We start from the raw sequence: 18,096 nt of genomic DNA, 5'->3' as shown, positions 1-18,096 counted from the left end.
TGTCTCTTCTTCTTTCCCTGTCCCTCTCTCTCCATCCTCTCACTTCTGTCTCTTCTTCTTTCCCTGTCTCTTCTCTCCATCCTCTCACTTCTGTCTCTTCTCCTTTCCCTGTCCCTCTCTCTCCTTCCTCTCACTTCTGTCTCTTCTTCTTTCCCTGTCCCTCTCTCTCCATCCTCTCACTTCTGTCTCTTCTTCTTTCCCTGTCCCTCTCTCTCCATCCTCTCACTTCTGTCTCTTCTTCTTCCCTGTCCTCTTCTCTCCATCCTCTCACTTCTGTCTCTTCTTCTTTCCCTGTCTCTTCTCTCCATCCTCTCACTTTTCTGTCTCTTCCTCCCTTCTCTCCTTCACTTCTGTCTCTTCTTCTTTCCCTGTCCCTCTCTCTCCATCCTCTCACTTCTGTCTCTTCTTCTTTCCCTGTCCTCTTCTCTCCATCCTCTCACTTCTGTCTCTTCTTCTTTCCCTGTCCCTCTCTCTCCATCCTCTCACTTCTGTCTCTTCTTCTTTCCCTGTCCCTCTCTCTCCATCCTCTCACTTCTGTCTCTTCTTCTTTCCCTGTCCCTCTCTCTCCATCCTCTCACTTCTGTCTCTTCTTCTTTCCCTGTCCCTCTCTCTCCATCCTCTCACTTCTGTCTCTTCTTCTTTCCCTGTCCCTCTCTCTCCATCCTCTCACTTCTGTCTCTTCTCCTTTCCCTGTCCCTCTCTCTCCATCCTCTCACTTCTGTCTCTTCTCTTTCCCTGTCCCTCTCTCTCCATCCTCTCACTTCTGTCTCTTCTCTTTCCCTGTCCCTCTCTCTCCATCCTCTCACTTCTGTCTCTTCTTCTTTCCCTGTCCCTCTCTCTCCTTCCTCTCACTTCTGTCTCTTCTTCTTTCCCTGTCCTCTCTCTCCATCCTCTCACTTCTGTCTCTTCTTCTTTCCCTGTCTCTTCTCTCCATCCTCTCACTTCTGTCTCTTCTTCTTTCCCTGTCCCTCTCTCTCCATCCTCTCACTTCTGTCTCTTCTCCTTTCCCTGTCCCTCTCTCTCCTTCCTCTCACTTATGTCTCTTCTCTTTCCCTGTCCTCTTCTCTCCATCCTCTCACTTCTGTCTCTTCTTCTTTCCCTGTCCCTCTCTCTCCATCCTCTCACTTCTGTCTCTTCTTCTTTCCCTGTCCCTCTCTCTCCATCCTCTCACTTCTGTCTCTTCTTCTTTCCCTGTCTCTTCTCTCCATCCTCTCACTTCTGTCTCTTCTCCTTTCCCTGTCTCTTCCTCCTGTCCCTCTTCCATCCTCTCACTTTGTCTGTCTCTTCCTCCCTTCTCTCTCTCACTTCTGTCTCTTCTCCTTTCCCTCTGTCTCTTCTCCCTGTCCCTCTCTCTCCGTCCTCTCACTTCTGTCTCTTCTCCTTTCCCTCTGTCTCTTCCTCCGTGTCCCTCTCTCTCCGTCCTCTCACTTCTGTCTCTTCTCTTTCCCTCTGTCTCTTCCTCCCTGTCCCTCTCTCTCCGTCCTCTCACTTCTGTCTCTTCTCCTTTCCCTCTGTCTCTTCCTCCCTGTCCTCTCTCTCCGTCCTCTCACTTCTGTCTCTTCTCCTTTCCCTCTGTCTCTTCCTCCCGTGTCCCTCTCTCTCCGTCCTCTCACTTCTGTCTCTTCTCCTTTCCCTCTGTCTCTTCCTCCCTGTCCCTCTCTCTCCGTCCTCTCACTTCTGTCTCTTCTCCTTTCCCTCTGTCTCTTCCTCCCTGTCCCTCTCTCTCTCCGTCCTCTCACTTCTGTCTCTTCTCTTTCCCTCTGTCTCTTCCTCCCTGTCCCTCTCTCTCATCCTCTCACTTCTGTCTCTTCTTCTTTCCCTGTCCCTCTCTCTCCGTCCTCTCACTTCTGCCTCTTCTCCTTTCCCTCTGTCTCTTCCTCCCTGTCCCTCTCTCTCCGTCCTCTCACTTCTGCCTCTTCTCCTTTCCCTCTGTCTCTTCCTCCCTGTCCCTCTCTCTCCGTCCTCTCACTTCTGTCTCTTCTCCTTTCCCTCTGTCTCTTCCTCCCTGTCCCTCTCTCTCCGTCCTCTCACTTCTGCCTCTTCTCCTTTCCCTCTGTCTCTTCCTCCCTGTCCCTCTCTCTCCGTCCTCTCACTTCTGCCTCTTCTCCTTTCCCTCTGTCTCTTCCTCCCTGTCCCTCTCTCTCCGTCCTCTCACTTCTGTCTCTTCTCCTTTCCCTCTGTCTCTTCCTCCCTGTCCCTCTCTCTCCGTCCTCTCACTTCTGTCTCTTCTCCTTTCCCTCTGTCTCTTCCTCCCGTCCCTCTCTCTCCGTCCTCTCACTTCTGTCTCTTCTCCTTTCCCTCTGTCTCTTCCTCCCTGTCCCTCTCTCTCCGTCCTCTCACTTCTGTCTCTTCTCCTTTCCCTCTGTCTCTTCCTCCCTGTCCCTCTCTCTCCGTCCTCTCACTTCTGTCTCTTCTCCTTTCCCTCTGTCTCTTCCTCCCTGTCCCTCTCTCTCCGTCCTCTCACTTCTGTCTCTTCTCCTTTCCCTCTGTCTCTTCCTCCCTGTCCCTCTCTCTCCGTCCTCTCACTTCTGCCTCTTCTCCTTTCCCTCTGTCTCTTCCTCCCTGTCCCTCTCTCTCCGTCCTCTCACTTCTGTCTCTTCTCCTTTCCCTCTGTCTCTTCCTCCCTGTCCCTCTCTCTCCGTCCTCTCACTTCTGCCTCTTCTCCTTTCCCTCTGTCTCTTCCTCCCTGTCCCTCTCTCTCCGTCCTCTCACTTCTGCCTCTTCTCCTTTCCCTCTGTCTCTTCCTCCCTGTCCCTCTCTCTCCGTCCTCTCACTTCTGCCTCTTCTCCTTTCCCTCTGTCTCTTCCTCCCTGTCCCTCTCTCTCCGTCCTCTCACTTCTGTCTCTTCTCCTTTCCCTCTGTCTCTTCCTCCCTGTCTCTCTCTCTCCGTCCTCTCACTTCTGTCTCTTCTCCTTTCCCTCTGTCTCTTCCTCCCTGTCCCTCTCTCTCCGTCCTCTCACTTCTGTCTCTTCTCCTTTCCCTCTGTCTCTTCCTCCCTGTCCCTCTCTCTCCGTCCTCTCACTTCTGCCTCTTCTCCTTTCCCTCTGTCTCTTCCTCCCTGTCCCTCTCTCTCCGTCCTCTCACTTCTGTCTCTTCTCCTTTCCCTCTGTCTCTTCCTCCCAGTCCCTCTCTCTCCGTCCTCTCACTTCTGCCTCTTCTCCTTTCCCTCTGTCTCTTCCTCCCTGTCCCTCTCTCTCCGTCCTCTCACTTCTGCCTCTTCTCCTTTCCCTCTGTCTCTTCCTCCCTGTCCCTCTCTCTCCGTCCTCTCACTTCTGCCTCTTCTCCTTTCCCTCTGTCTCTTCCTCCCTGTCCCTCTCTCTCCGTCCTCTCACTTCTGCCTCTTCTCCTTTCCCTCTGTCTCTTCCTCCCTGTCCCTCTCTCTCCGTCCTCTCACTTCTGTCTCTTCTCCTTTCCCTCTGTCTCTTCCTCCCTGTCCCTCTCTCTCCGTCCTCTCACTTCTGCCTCTTCTCCTTTCCCTCTGTCTCTTCCTCCCTGTCCCTCTCTCTCCGTCCTCTCACTTCTGCCTCTTCTCCTTTCCCTCTGTCTCTTCCTCCCTGTCCCTCTCTCTCCGTCCTCTCACTTCTGCCTCTTCTCCTTTCCCTCTGTCTCTTCCTCCCTGTCCCTCTCTCTCCGTCCTCTCACTTCTGCCTCTTCTCCTTTCCCTCTGTCTCTTCCTCCCTGTCCCTCTCTCTCCGTCCTCTCACTTCTGTCTCTTCTCCTTTCCCTCTGTCTCTTCCTCCCTGTCCCTCTCTCTCCGTCCTCTCACTTCTGTCTCTTCTCCTTTCCCTCTGTCTCTTCCTCCCTGTCCCTCTCTCTCCGTCCTCTCACTTCTGTCTCTTCTCCTTTCCCTCTGTCTCTTCCTCCCTGTCCCTCTCTCTCCGTCCTCTCACTTCTGCCTCTTCTCCTTTCCCTCTGTCTCTTCCTCCCTGTCCCTCTCTCTCCGTCCTCTCACTTCTGTCTCTTCTCCTTTCCCTCTGTCTCTTCCTCCCAGTCCCTCTCTCTCCGTCCTCTCACTTCTGCCTCTTCTCCTTTCCCTCTGTCTCTTCCTCCCTGTCCCTCTCTCTCCGTCCTCTCACTTCTGCCTCTTCTCCTTTCCCTCTGTCTCTTCCTCCCTGTCCCTCTCTCTCCGTCCTCTCACTTCTGCCTCTTCTCCTTTCCCTCTGTCTCTTCCTCCCTGTCCCTCTCTCTCCGTCCTCTCACTTCTGCCTCTTCTCCTTTCCCTCTGTCTCTTCCTCCCTGTCCCTCTCTCTCCGTCCTCTCACTTCTGTCTCTTCTCCTTTCCCTCTGTCTCTTCCTCCCTGTCCCTCTCTCTCCGTCCTCTCACTTCTGCCTCTTCTCCTTTCCCTCTGTCTCTTCCTCCCTGTCCCTCTCTCTCCGTCCTCTCACTTCTGCCTCTTCTCCTTCCCCCTCTGTCTCTTCCTCCCTGTGCCTCTCTCTCCGTCCTCTCACTTCTGCCTCTTCTCCTTTCCCTCTGTCTCTTCCTCCCTGTCCCTCTCTCTCCGTCCTCTCACTTCTGCCTCTTCTCCTTTCCCTCTGTCTCTTCCTCCCTGTCCCTCTCTCTCCGTCCTCTCACTTCTGTCTCTTCTCCTTTCCCTCACTCTTCCCATCTTCTCCGTTGAACTCTTTATCTCTCTGTCCTTCGCTCTTCTTGGACTCTGCCTGTCACCATTATTGGCCTCGGCTGGGTGTCTTCAGGCAAGAATCGCCCTTGTGCGGCGGCTCCACGTGTGCGATCTCTGCACTTTGTTTGCTTTATCAGGTGTGAGAACACAAGGGAGGGTCCAGCACGACGCTGGCGCAGGTGGAGTGTTACCTGTTGTATCTGCAGATCATAAACAAGAGCAAATTCCATCACTGAGTGGCAGTCCGAGCCCCGGCCACCCCGATAAGGCCGAGCCCCAGCCGCTCCAATAAAGCCGAGCCCCTCCCGCCCCGATAAGGCCGAGCCCCAGCCGCTCCAATAAAGCCGAGCCCCTCCCGCCCCGATAAGGCCGAGCCCCAGCCGCTCCAATAAAGCCGAGCCCCTCCCGCCCCGATAAGGCAGACACCAATCCAATAATGCCAAGCTACAGCTGCTCCAATAACACCGAGCCTCGGCCACCCCGAAAAGGTCGAGACCTTCCCAATAATGCCAAGCCCCGGCCACCCCAATAACACCGAGCTCCAGCCACCCCAATAAGGCCAAGACCTTCCCAGTAATGCCAAGCTCTGGCCGCCCCGATAACGCCGAGCCCCTCCCAAAAATGTCAAGCCCCGGCCGCCTCGAAAACACTGAGCCCCTCCCAATAACGTCAAGCTCCGGGGGCCCACCATTGCAGATCCCTGGACACCCCTATAATGCCAAGAAACCAGAGGCCCAGCAACCAGCGCACCACAAACGGAGGCCCAGACCAGAGCACCACAAACGGAGGACCAGCAACTGAAGAAACAGCAACCAGGAGTGCAGCAGACTGAGGTTGAGTGAGCAGAGGCCGATCGATCAAAAGTCCAGGATGTAAAGGCCTAGAGAGCAGAGACAAAGGAATCAGAGGTTCAGGGAGCAGAAGTCCAGTGACTATAGACCAAGCACCTTGAGGTCGAGCAAGCAAAGACCAAGTAACTGGAAGTTCAGCGAGCTGTGATCTAGTAGGCAGAGACCGAGCCACCAGAGGTCCAGCGAGCAGTGCTCTACTGTAGTGAGCAGAGATTGAGCCACTAGAGAACAAGAGAGCAGAGGGCCCAGCGAGAAGTGATCTAGTGAGCAGAGATCAAGCCACTAGAGAACAAAAGAGCAGAGGGCCCAGCGAGAACTGATCTAGTGAGCAGAGACCAAGCCACCAGAGGCCCAGCAAGAAGTGATCTAGTGAGCAGAGATCAAGCCACCAGAGAACCAGCGAGCAGTTATCTAGTGAGCACAGATCGAGCCACTAGAGAACAAAAGAGCAGAGGGCCCAGCGAGAACTGATCTAGTGAGCAGAGACCAAGCCACCAGAGAAACAGCGAGCAGTGATCTAGTGAGCAGAGACCGAGCCACCAGAGGTCCAGCAAGCAGTGATCTAGTGAGCAGGGACCAAACCACTAGAGGTCCAGCGAGCAAACTGGCCCCTGGGAACAGTGATTTACTGAGCAGAGACCGAGCCACCTGAGGTCCAGAAAGCAGTGACCAAGTGAGCAGAGACCAAGCCATCAGAGATCCAACGAGCAAAGGCCCCTGGGAACAGTGTTCCAGTGAGCAGAGACCGAGCCACCAAGGGTTCAGCGAGCAGTGATCTAGTGACCAGAGACTGAGCCACAAGAGGTCCAGTGAGCAGAAGCCCAGCTCCAACAAAGCGGCCACACCACAGCGCTCCACCACAGAGGCCACACCACAGAGCTGCACCCCCACAGCCCACTCCACAGTTCTGCCACCACAGAGGCCACTCCACAGTGCTCCACCACAGCGGTCACACCGAGCACCACCAAAGTGGCCACTCCACAGCGCTCCAGCACAGTGGCCACACCACGCTCCACACCACAGCGCTCCACCACAGAGGCCACACCACAGAGCTGCACCCCACTGCCCACTCCACAGTTCTGCCACCACAGAAGCCACATCACAGAGGCCACGCCACAGTGCTCCACCACAGAGGCCACGCTACAGTGCTCCACCACAGCGGTCACACCGAGCACCACCAAAGCGGCTACTCCACAGCGCTCCACACCACAACGCTCCACCACAGTGGCCACACCACGCTCCACAACACAGCGCTCCACCACAGAGGCCACACCACAGAGCTGCACCCCACGGCCCACTCCACAGTCCTGCCACCACAGAAGCCACATCACAGAGGCCACTCCACAGTGCTCCACCACAGCGGTCACACCGAACACCACCAAAGCGGTCACTCCACAGTGCTCCACCAAAGCGGCTACTCCACAGCGCTCCAGCAAAGTGGCCACTCCACACCACAGCGCTCCACCACAGTTCTCCCACCGCAAGGGTCACATCAGAGCGCTCACAACACAAGAATGGGCACATAGGAAAAACATTACTACAAAGAAGTAAGAGGACGATGCAGAGAAGGAACAGAAAGTCTAGGAGGAAAAGGAAGTAAAAGAGGAAAAAACAAAAGAAGGGTGATACAGAGAAAGGGGATATTTGGGAAGAAGAGGTGTAAGAGTATGCAGAAGAGGAAGAGAAGATACAAAGAGGAAGCAGAGGAGAAAGAGCATAAAGAGGAAGAAGAGGAGGAAGAGAAGACAAAGAGGAAGCAGAGGAGAAAGAGCATAAAGAGGAGGAAGAGAAGACAAAGAGGAAGCAGAGGAGAAAGAGCATAAAGAGGAAGAAGAGGAGGAAGAGAAGACAAAGAGGAAGCAGAGGAGAAAGAGCATAAAGAGGAGGAAGAGGAGGAAGAGAAGACAAAGAGGAAGCAGAGGAGAAAGAGCATAAAGAGGAAGAAGAGGAGTAAGAGAAGACAAAGAGGAAGCAGAGGAGAAAGAGCATAAAGAGGAAGAAGAGGAGGAAGAGAAGACAAAGAGGAAGCAGAGGAGAAAGAGCATAAAGAGGAAGAAGAGGAGGAAGAGAAGACAAAGAGGAAGCAGAGGAGAAAGAGCATAAAGAGGAAGAAGAGGAGGAAGAGAAGACAAAGAGGAAGCAGAGGAGAAAGAGCATAAAGAGGAAGAAGAGGAGGAAGAGAAGACAAAGAGGAAGCAGAGGAGAAAGAGCATAAAGAGGAAGAAGAGGAGGAAGAGAAGACAAAGAGGAAGCAGAGGAGAAAGAGCATAAAGAGGAGGAAGAGGAGGAAGAGAAGACAAAGAGGAAGCAGAGGAGAAAGAGCATAAAGAGGAAGAAGAGGAGGAAGAGAAGACAAAGAGGAAGCAGAGGAGAAAGAGCATAAAGAGGAAGAAGAGGAGGAAGAGAAGACAAAGAGGAAGCAGAGGAGAAAGAGCATAAAGAGGAAGAAGAGGAGGAAGAGAAGACAAAGAGGAAGCAGAGGAGAAAGAGCATAAAGAGGAAGAAGAGGAGGAAGAGAAGACAAAGAGGAAGCAGAGGAGAAAGAAGATACAAAGAGGAATTTAATCACAACAGCCTCAATGACAAAGCACACATGTATGGTAAATATTTAAGACACAATGAAGTGACAGGGGATCAGGCGTCTCTCAAGTTCTCCATCTCTAGTTCTACCATTACATGTGTAACATGGGTGTAAAGAGCGGCACATCGGCAATATAAACCATTAACAAAGAAAAAACTGAGTTGAAAACCCAACAGTGTGAAAAAAATATATTTTTATTAATTCAATACAATAAAAATGGAGGTAAGAGTGGAAACAAATGTTCAGGGAGCTAGAAGGGCCAGAATCCACAAGGGACGGATTACAATAGATGGGTAACAATGATAATCCCGTCAGCAAGGTACAAATGATAAGGCGATGAGGAGGAGAGTGCGGCCGGCAGATCAAAGATTGGATGAAGTAGAGAAAAATGGAGCCACATAAAAAATGAAAAAAAAAATATCCAACAGAAAAATAAAAAACAAATAAGTGAGTAGATAAATCTGCAGTGTAACAAAGAACTGGTGCGAATTCCAATAGATAGGAGTGCATGTGCATATCCTCTCCCTGTAATACATTAGTGGCCGTAGATTGTGCCAAATGGATATGTGACCAGAAAGTGAAAACACTGCTGCCATAATATCATATGGGGTAATACCTGCAGGAAGGTGGAAGAGGGGGGAGGGGTCCGAATCAGTCCTGAGGATGCGTCCACCCAGGGGGTCAGGGAGGAAGGCAGACACCGAACCGCGCGTCGGGGTGGACGCATTTTGGAGTCAATAAGTCGATGCAGATCCCCAGGACCCCTGCGCTTCCAGATCCACTGCTCCCGAGGGGCTGGATACTTGAGACTATAACCAGGAAGGCACATAAATATCAGACCGGAAACAAACCAAGGAGCACAGGAGGCACTGACCTCGGGCCCCAGCTCTGAGGGGCCCCTATCCCAGACTGGAGGACGGTAGGACTAGGACAAATGTCATCACTTCAGACACAGATGGGATCACAGAGACGGCCTAGTGTGGACCTGGTGATCAATGCAGACAAAGTGATGAGCAAGTGGACGCCCCCTGTAGTATAAGCAGGACCCTCGAAGTACAGCTGGGGGCCTGGTGGTATAACCTGGGAACAGGGAAAAGCTCGCTACTTCACCTGCTGGCGGTGTGTGATACTGCAGTTTTTCCAATGGGTCATATAATGCCAAGACACAGTGTCAATAAATTATCAACCACAGGGCCACATAGGGAAGATTGAGAAGGTATAAAGAAGGTATAAACCATATAGAGACAAAGACGCACCACACAAACCAAATAATCATAACAGTGTCAAAGAGTATATACAACAATAGTTCAATGGAGGGACGATTAGACGGCAACAGTTACCCCCGCGGGTCAGAGGTAACACAACGCCCAAGTGAAATAACATGTACTTATATATATTACCGGTAAGTAACGCACCAAATACATCACATAATATTAAAGAGTGAACCGACTAAAGACATCACCAGTGCATAGTGAAAATCTAGAAGGGAGAAAAAAACCATCATGATTTGTATATAATTATCTTGGTGCCACAACCCCTACGCGCGTTTCGGCAAGTGTGCCTTCTTCTGGGGGAGTTACAGGTTTAACAAGAAACAATAATCATCACAATAATAACAGACCCTGCAGCGAGGTGCCCGAGGTGAATGCACTTAAAAACAGCTACAAAACTTATAAAACTGGCACAAAAATGGGCATCAGAGTGGGCACTGAAGGGCATTAATGAAAGGGTTAAATGACTTTGGGCCACTGATCTCACACTGCAGACATATAAAACAGGGAGCCCCACATCACACCCCGGACCCTCCAGCCTGGCCCAAATGGGCTCTGGGCATCAGAACTGGCATCAAAGTGGGCACACAGCTGATATTCCCAGGTGTCACGGGGTCATATCACACAATAAACAGAGCAAGCGAAGAGTGAACAATTCCAAGACCTTTATTCAGGCAAAAATACGAAAAGGTCCATATTCAGTCCACCACACAAAGGATAAGATAGTCCAGAATAAGAATGCAGTCCAGTATCAGGATAAAATGTCCAGGGAAACGAGATTCCAAAACTCTAGCACCAGAGGATAAAAATGGGTCCTTCTCTCTGAAGTGCTGTCTGAACACGATCCTGTCCACACCAGAACTGACCTGCCCAGCTGCTGTTCTCCCCCGACCCCCTTCCTTGTCCAGGGAAAGTCAAACAAGTTGGGGCGGTTTCCAGGCCTCCCAGAGGAGAACAAAGGGCCTTAGGGATTAATGCACTACAGGGGGTCATCAAGAGACAGATACAGTGAGGCTGTACACTTACAATGTAATAAGAAAAACACTATGAAAATAACTGAAATAGAAAAATAGGAATATACAAAAAATGACATCCACATAGCATATCACACCATCACAACCAGGTGTGAATAAGTAACTGATGACTTTAAGGGGTTAAATTACTTTGAGCCACTGATCTCACAGTAAGAATACACAGATGAGCATTGTGAGACCAGTGGCCCAAAAGTCATTTAACCCTTTCACCAACGCGCTTTGATGCCCATTCTTGTAGCTGTTTTTTAGTGTATTCACATCCTCGCTGCAGTGTATGTTACTATTGTGATGATTATTTTTGTTGTTAACTCCTTAACGACCGCCTTTTAACGGTGGCAGGAAAGGGTACTTAAACCACAGCGCCATGACTTCACGACTCTGTGGAAAAAGTGTATAGCGCCCCCCAGAGTTAGACTTTGTCCTGGGTCTCGGCTGCTGAGGGTCAGAGAACATGACTTGGGTTGGTTTTTACCTACCCCGCTTTTGTGATTGCCGTTATTAACCGTATAATGGCGACTGCAAAAAAAAAAAAAAAGCCGCGATTTTGCATGTAATTTCTCTCTCCTCTGATGTGATTGCACATCAGAGGAGAGAGAAATAGGGTCCCCGATCCCTCCCGGTGGTCCTCGGGCCCTCCTGCATCCTCCGGGGGGCGCCGCCATCTTTGTCCAAGAAGAAAATGGAGGGCGCATGCGCAGCGCACCCACCGAACCTGCCGGCCGGCACGTTCCATTCATTCAATGTACATTTTGATCCCTGTGATAAACCTTATCCCAGTGATCAAAATAAAAAATAATAAACAAAAATAGTAAATATTTTCATTTTTCCATTAGGGTTGGAGCTAGAATCGGGGGGTTCCACTATTTAGGCACATCAGGGGCTCTCCCAACGCGACACGGCGCCACCATTGATTCCAGCCAATTTTGTGTACAAAAATGGCGCTCCTTCCCTTCCGGACCCCGACGTGCGCCCAAACAGTGGTCCCCCCCACATATGGGGTATGGGCGTACTCAGGACAAATTGCACACCAAGTTTGGGGGTCAAATTTCTCCTGTTACCCCTGGGAAAATAAAAATTAGAGGGCTAAAATATCATTTTTGAGAGAAAAAAAATGATTTTTTATTTTCACTGCTCTACGTTATAAACTTCTGTGAAGCCCTTGGGGGTTCAAAGTGCTCACCAGACATCTAGATAAGTTCCTTGGGGGGTCTAGCTTCCAAAATGGGGTCACTTGTGGGGGGTTTCCACTGTTTAGGCACATCAGGGGCTCTCCAAACGTGACATGGCGTCCGATCTGAATTCCAGCCAAATCTGCATTGAAAAAGTCAAACGGCGCTCCTTCCATTCTGAGCTCTGCCATGCGCCCAAACAGTAGTTTTCCCCCACATATCAGGTATCGGCGTACTCAGGACAAATTGCAGAACAACCTTTGTGGTTCTTTTTCTCTTTTTACACTTGTGAAAATAAAAAAAATGGTTCTGACGTAAAATGTTTGTAAAAAAAAAAAAGTTAAATGATCATTTTTTCCTTCCACATTGCTTCAGTTCCTGTGACGCCCCTGAAGGGTTAATAATCCTCTTGAATGTGGTTTTGAGCACCTTGAGGGGTGCAGTTTTTAGAATGGTGTCACTTTTGGGTATTTTCTATCATATAGACCCCTCAAAGTGACTTCAGATGTGATGTGGTCCTAAAAATAAAATGGTGCAAAAATGAGAGATCGCTGGTCAACGTTTAACCCTTATAACTTCCTAACAAAAAAAATGTCGGTTCCCAAATTGTGCTGATGTGAAGTAAACATGTGGGAAATGTCACTTATTGAGGGTTTTCTGTGCTGTATCTCTGTGATTTAAGGGCATAAAAATTCAAAGATGGAAAATTGTGAAATTTTAAAAAATTTCCGCCAAATTTCGATTTTTTTCACAAATAAACAGAAGTTATATGAATGAAATGTTCCCACTAACATGAAGGACAATATGTCACGAGAAAACAATGTCAGAATCCCCGGGATCCATGGAAGCGCCAGAGTTATCACCTCATACAGGGACTGTGGTCAGAATTGTAAGAATTGGCCCGGTCATTAACATGCAAATTGGCTCCGAAACTAGGGGGTTAAACCCATGAAAAAAAAAAATAGAAAAGAAAAACTTGCGGAATCAGAAGCCGCCTGGAGATCCGCGCTGTGTGCACGGTGCCGCTGTGTCACGTGTCGCCGCTCAGCCTCCTTCTCTCCTCTGTGTTTCGCTCTTCGGCTTCTTGGTCTTCCCCGCGCTCCGTACTTACCGTCACGTGACTCATCGCATGCGGAAGGAGTGACCCCCGGAGGAAAGGGGGCGGGCCTGAGAGCTGAGGCCCGGGGCGTCAGTCATGTGACCGGGCGGCGCCGTGCGCGGTGTGTACCGGGTGTGTGACGTATTCCGGCGCAGTATACCCACGGTCACGTCTCGGCCGCGCTGATTACTCTCTATTCTCCCGCAGGTGACCGGGAGCAGCAGCAGCAGCCATGCCCGGGAAGCTGAAGGTGAAGATCGTGGCCGGACGCCACTTACCGGTGATGGACCGGGCCAGCGACCTCACCGACGCCTTTGTGGAGGTCAGAGGCTTCTCCGTGTGCAGCTGATGAGACTGTCCGCTCCTCCGAGAGGGGCAGAGACCGGCGGGAGTAACGGCTGTGTCCTCCACTCACCCCCAGAGCTGCACTCACTATCCTGCTGTTACATCATGTCTTATCCTCCACTCACCCCCAGAGCTGCTCTCACTATCCTGCTGTTACATCATGTCTTATCCTCCACTCACCCCCAGAGCTGCACTCACTATCCTGCTGTTACATCATGTCTTATCCTCCACTCACCCCCAGAGCTGCACTCACTATCCTGCTGTTACATCATGTCTTATCCTCCACTCACCCCCAGAGCTGCACTCACTATCCTACTGTTACATCATGTCTTATCCTCCACTCACCCCCAGAGCTGCACTCACTATTCTGCTGTTACATCATGTCTTACCCTCCAGTCACCTCCAGAGCTGCACTCACTATCCTGCTGTTACATCATGTCTTATCCTCCACTCACCCCCAGAGCTGCACTCACTATCCTGCTGTTACATCATGTCTTATCCTCCAGTCACCCCCAGAGCTGCACTCACTATCCTGCTGTTACATCATGTCTTACCCTCCAGTCACCTCCAGAGCTGCACTCACTATTCTACTGTTACATCATGTCTTATCCTCCACTCACCTCCAGAGCTGCACTCACTATTCTGCTGTTACATCATGTCTTACCCTCCAGTCACCTCCAGAGCTGCACTCACTATTCTACTGTTACATCATGTCTTATCCTCCACTCACCTCCAGAGCTGCAGTCACTATTCTGCTGTTACATCATGTCTTATCCTCCACTCACCCCCAGAGCTGCACTCACTATCCTGCTGTTACATCATGTCTTATCCTCCACTCACCCCCAGAGCTGCACTCACTATCCTGCTGTTACATCATGTCTTACCCTCCAGTCACCTCCAGAGCTGCACTCACTATTCTACTGTTACATCATGTCTTATCCTCCACTCACCTCCAGAGCTGCACTCACTATCCTGCTGTTACATCATGTCTTATCCTCCACTCACCCCCAGAGCTGCACTCACTATCCTGCTGTTACATCATGTCTTATCCTCCACTCACCCCCAGAGCTGCACTCACTATCCTGCTGTTACATCATGTCTTATCCTCCACTCACCCCCAGAGCTGCACTCACTATTCTGCTGTTACATCATGTCTTATCCTCCAGTCACCTCCAGAGCTGCATTCACTATCCTGCTGTTACATCATGTCTTACCCTCCAGTCACCTCCAGAGCTGCAGTCACTATTCTGCTGTTACATCGTGTCTTATCCTCCAGTCACCTCCAGAGCTGCACTCACTATTCTGCTGTTACATCATGTCTTCTCCTCCAGTCACCCCCAGAGCTGCACTCACTATTCTGCTCTTACATCATGTCTTATCCTCCAGTCACCTCCAGAGCTGCATTCACTATCCTGCTGTTACATCATGTCTTACCCTCCAGTCACCTCCAGAGCTGCACTCACTATTCTGCTGTTACATCGTGTCTTATCCTCCAGTCACCTCCAGAGCTGCACTCACTATTCTGCTGTTACATCATGTCTTATCCTCCACTCACCCCCAGAGCTGCACTCACTATTCTGCTGTTACATCATGTCTTATCCTCCAGTCCCCTCCAGAGCTGCACTCACTATTCTGCTGTTACATCGTGTCTTATCCTCCAGTCACCTCCAGAGCTGCACTCATTATTCTGCTGTTACATCGTGTCTTATCCTCCACTCACCCCCAGAGCTGCACTCACTATTCTGCTGTTACATCATTTCTTATCCTCCGTCACCTCCAGAGCTGCATTCACTATCCTGCTGTTACATCATGTCTTATCCTCCAGTCACCTCCAGAGCTGCACTCACTATTCTGCTGTTACATCATTTCTTATCCTCCAGTCACCTCCAGAGCTGTACTCACTATTCTGCCTTTAGTTACTATTTTGTTACACGTGGTTCTGCTTGGTGTCAGTGACCGGCCCTGTGGCAGCTGCATCTCCAGATCTTTCTCTGTGCCTTTTTTTTTTTTTTTTACTACTAGTTGGGGCTCTTTTAATGCGGGAAGAAACGTGTAGAGCATCTCTTTGCCATTAAGGGGTTACACCCTGACTCTTGGCCATTATGGGGGTTACACCCTGACTCTTGGCCATTATGGGGGTCACACCCTGACTCTTGGCCATTATGGGGGTTGCACCCTGACTCTTGGCCATTATGGGGGTTACACCCTGACTCTTGGCCATTATGGGGGTTACACCCTGACTCTTGGCCATTATGGGGGTCACACCCTGACTCTTGGCCATTATGGGGGTCACACCCTGACTCTTGGCCATTATGGGGGTCACACCCTGACTCTTGGCCATTATGGGGGTCACACCCTGACTTGGCCATTATGGGGGTCACACCCTGACTCTTGGCCATTATGGGGGTCACACCCTGACTCTTGGCCATTATGGGGGTCACACCCTGACTCTTGGCCATTATGGGGGTCACACCCTGACTCTTGGCCATTATGGGGGTCACACCCTGACTCTTGGCCATTATGGGGGTCACACCCTGACTCTTGGCCATTATGGGGGTCACACCCTGACTCTTGGCCATTATGGGGGTCACACCCTGACTCTTGGCCATTATGGGGGTCACACCCTGACTCTTGGCCATTATGGGGGTCACACCCTGACTCTTGGCCATTATGGGGGTCACACCCTGACTCTTGGCCATTATGGGGGTCACACCCTGACTCTTGGCCATTATGGGGGTCACACCCTGACTCTTGGCCATTATGGGGGTCACACCCTGACTCTTGGCCATTATGGGGGTCACACCCTGACTCGTGGCCATTATGGGGGTCACACCCTGACTCTTGGCCATTATGGGGGTTACACCCTGACTCGTGGCCATTATGGGGGTTACACCCTGATTCGTGGCCATTATGGGGGTTACACCCTGACTCGTGGCCATTATGGGGGTTACACCCTGACTCGTGGCCATTATGGGGGTTACACCCTGACTCTTGGCCATTCTGGGGGTTACACCCTGACTCGTGGCCATTCTGGGGGTTACACCCTGACTCGTGGCCATTCTGGGGGTTACACCCTGACTCGTGGCCATTATGGGGGTTGCACCCTGACTCGTGGCCATTATGGGGGTCGCACCCTGACTCGTGGCCATTATGGGGGTCGCACCCTGACTCGTGGCCATTATGGGGGTCGCACCCTGACTCGTGGCCATTATGGGGGTCGCACCCTGACTCGTGGCCATTATGGGGGCTGCACCCTGACTCGTGGCCATTATGGGGGCTGCACCCTGACTCGTGGCCATTATGGGGGCTGCACCCTGACTCGTGGCCATTATGGGGGCTGCACCCTGACTCGTGGCCATTATGGGGGCTGCACCCTGACTCGTGGCCATTATGGGGGTACACCCGGGTTGCAGATCTTTTGCTCTTGGTGACAGCTGCCTTTGTCTTTAGTCTCTTGTGTTGTTTGCTTTCTGGTTGCCGCGGTTACCATTGTGCTGGGATTTCCTCTGCTGTGGATACATTGTCTCTGTCCATCTCTCTTCCTCTGTTGCTCGCATTGTTTGCCCCTTGTGCACTTTGTCTCTTCTTTTTCTTTGTCCTCGCCTGTGTTTTCCCACAGGCATATCTCTTTCTTTTGGAGTGGACCCTTGTAGACTGTGAGCCCTCGCGGGCAGGGTCCTCTCTCATCCCCTGTAGACTGTGAGCCCTCGCGGGCAGGGTTCTCTCTCATCCCCTGTAGACTGTGAGCCCTCGCGGGCAGGGTCCTCTCTCATCCCCTGTAGGTTGTGAGCCCTCGCGGGCAGCGTCCCCTCTCATCCCCTGTAGGTTGTGAGCCCTCGCGGGCAGCGTCCTCTCTCATCCCCTGTAGGTTGTGAGCCCTCGCGGGCAGCGTCCTCTCTCCTTCATTACCAGTGGTGACTTGTATTGTGTAAGATTACTGTACTTGTATTTATGTACACCCCTACTCACATATAAAGCGCCATGGAATAAATGGCGCTATAATAATAAATCATAATCCCCTTATTAACCCTTCTCCATTCCTTCAGGTGAAGTTTGCAAACACCACGTTTAAGACTGACGTGTACCCCAAGTCTCTGAATCCACAGTGGAACTCCGAGTGGTTTAAGTTTGAGGTGAGATACTTTGTCTAGTGGATGTTGGGCGTTCAGATACTTTGCTGGGTGTTAACCCCTCGCTCTCTGCAGGTGGATGATGAGGATTTGCAGGATGAGCCGCTACAGATCACAGTCCTGGACCACGATACATACAGCGCCAATGACGCCATCGGGAAGGTGTACATAGACATCGACCCGTTGCTGTACACCGAGGCTGCCACTGTCATTTCAGGGTGGTTTCCTATATACGACACTATACACGGTAAGAAGCGGTCTGATGTAGGGGTCTCCAGCTCTGCCGTACTGTGGGGTCGTCCTGTGCAGTTGCTTAACCCCTTAGTGACGGAGCCAACTTTTACAATTCTGACCACTGTCACTTTGAGGTTACAACTCTGGAACGCTTCAACGTGTACCACTGATTCTGAGATTTTGTTTTTTCGTCACATATTGTACGTCATCTTGGTGGTAAAATTTCTTCGATATAACTTGTGTTTATGAAAAAAACAGAAATTTGGCGAAAATTTTGCGTTTTTTTTTTTTTTTTTTCCCCCTCCCCACTTATAATTTTTGTGCCCTTAAATCAGAGAGTCATATCGCATAAAATACTTAATAAATAAAATTTCCCTCATGTCTACTTTACATCAGCACAGTTTTGTAAACATAATTTTTTGTTAGTACATTTTAAGGGTTAAAAGTTGACCAGCGATTTCTCATTTTTCCAACAAAATTTACGAAACCATTTTTTTTAGGGGCCACCTCACATTTGAAGTCACTTTGAGGGGATCTATATAAGAGAAAGTACCCAAAAGTGACACCATTCTAAAAACTGCACCCCTCAAGGTGTGCTAAACCAGATTCAAGAAGTTTATTAACCCTTAAGTTCCTTCACGAGAATTAAAGCAATGTGGAAGGGAAAAATAAACATTTTACTCTTTAAACAAAAAATGTATTTTGGAACCAAATTTTTTTTTATTTTCACAAGGGTATCAGGAGAAAATGGACCACAAAA

The 18,096-nt window shown here is 50.6% G+C and overlaps 1 protein-coding gene across 9 annotated transcripts in view; it reads left to right on the top strand.

Annotated features, from left to right (window-relative positions):
• The first annotated feature begins 12,614 nt into the window (after window positions 1-12,614).
• The window catches only part of C2CD5 (C2 calcium dependent domain containing 5), a 101,075-nt gene continuing 95,593 nt past the window's right edge, over window positions 12,615-18,096 (top strand). For 3 of the 9 annotated variants that reach the window (XM_073565107.1, XM_073565108.1, XM_073565103.1), the window contains exons 1-4: window positions 12,624-12,759; window positions 12,835-12,949; window positions 17,019-17,105; window positions 17,178-17,349. In XM_073565107.1, the coding sequence (XP_073421208.1) occupies window positions 12,860-12,949; window positions 17,019-17,105; window positions 17,178-17,349 (349 nt within the window). In that variant the 5' untranslated portion in view covers window positions 12,624-12,759; window positions 12,835-12,859. The other 6 variants (XM_073565109.1, XM_073565106.1, XM_073565105.1 and 3 more) reach the window with 5 other exon arrangements.

Source organism: Dendrobates tinctorius, unplaced genomic scaffold (assembly GCF_039654945.1).
Source record: "Dendrobates tinctorius isolate UK_male_01 unplaced genomic scaffold, ASM3965494v1 ptg000540l, whole genome shotgun sequence".
Classification (NCBI taxonomy): Eukaryota; Metazoa; Chordata; class Amphibia; order Anura; family Dendrobatidae; genus Dendrobates; species Dendrobates tinctorius.
The sequence above is the reverse complement of the archived record's forward strand: the minus strand, read 5'-3'. Positions and strand labels throughout refer to the sequence as shown.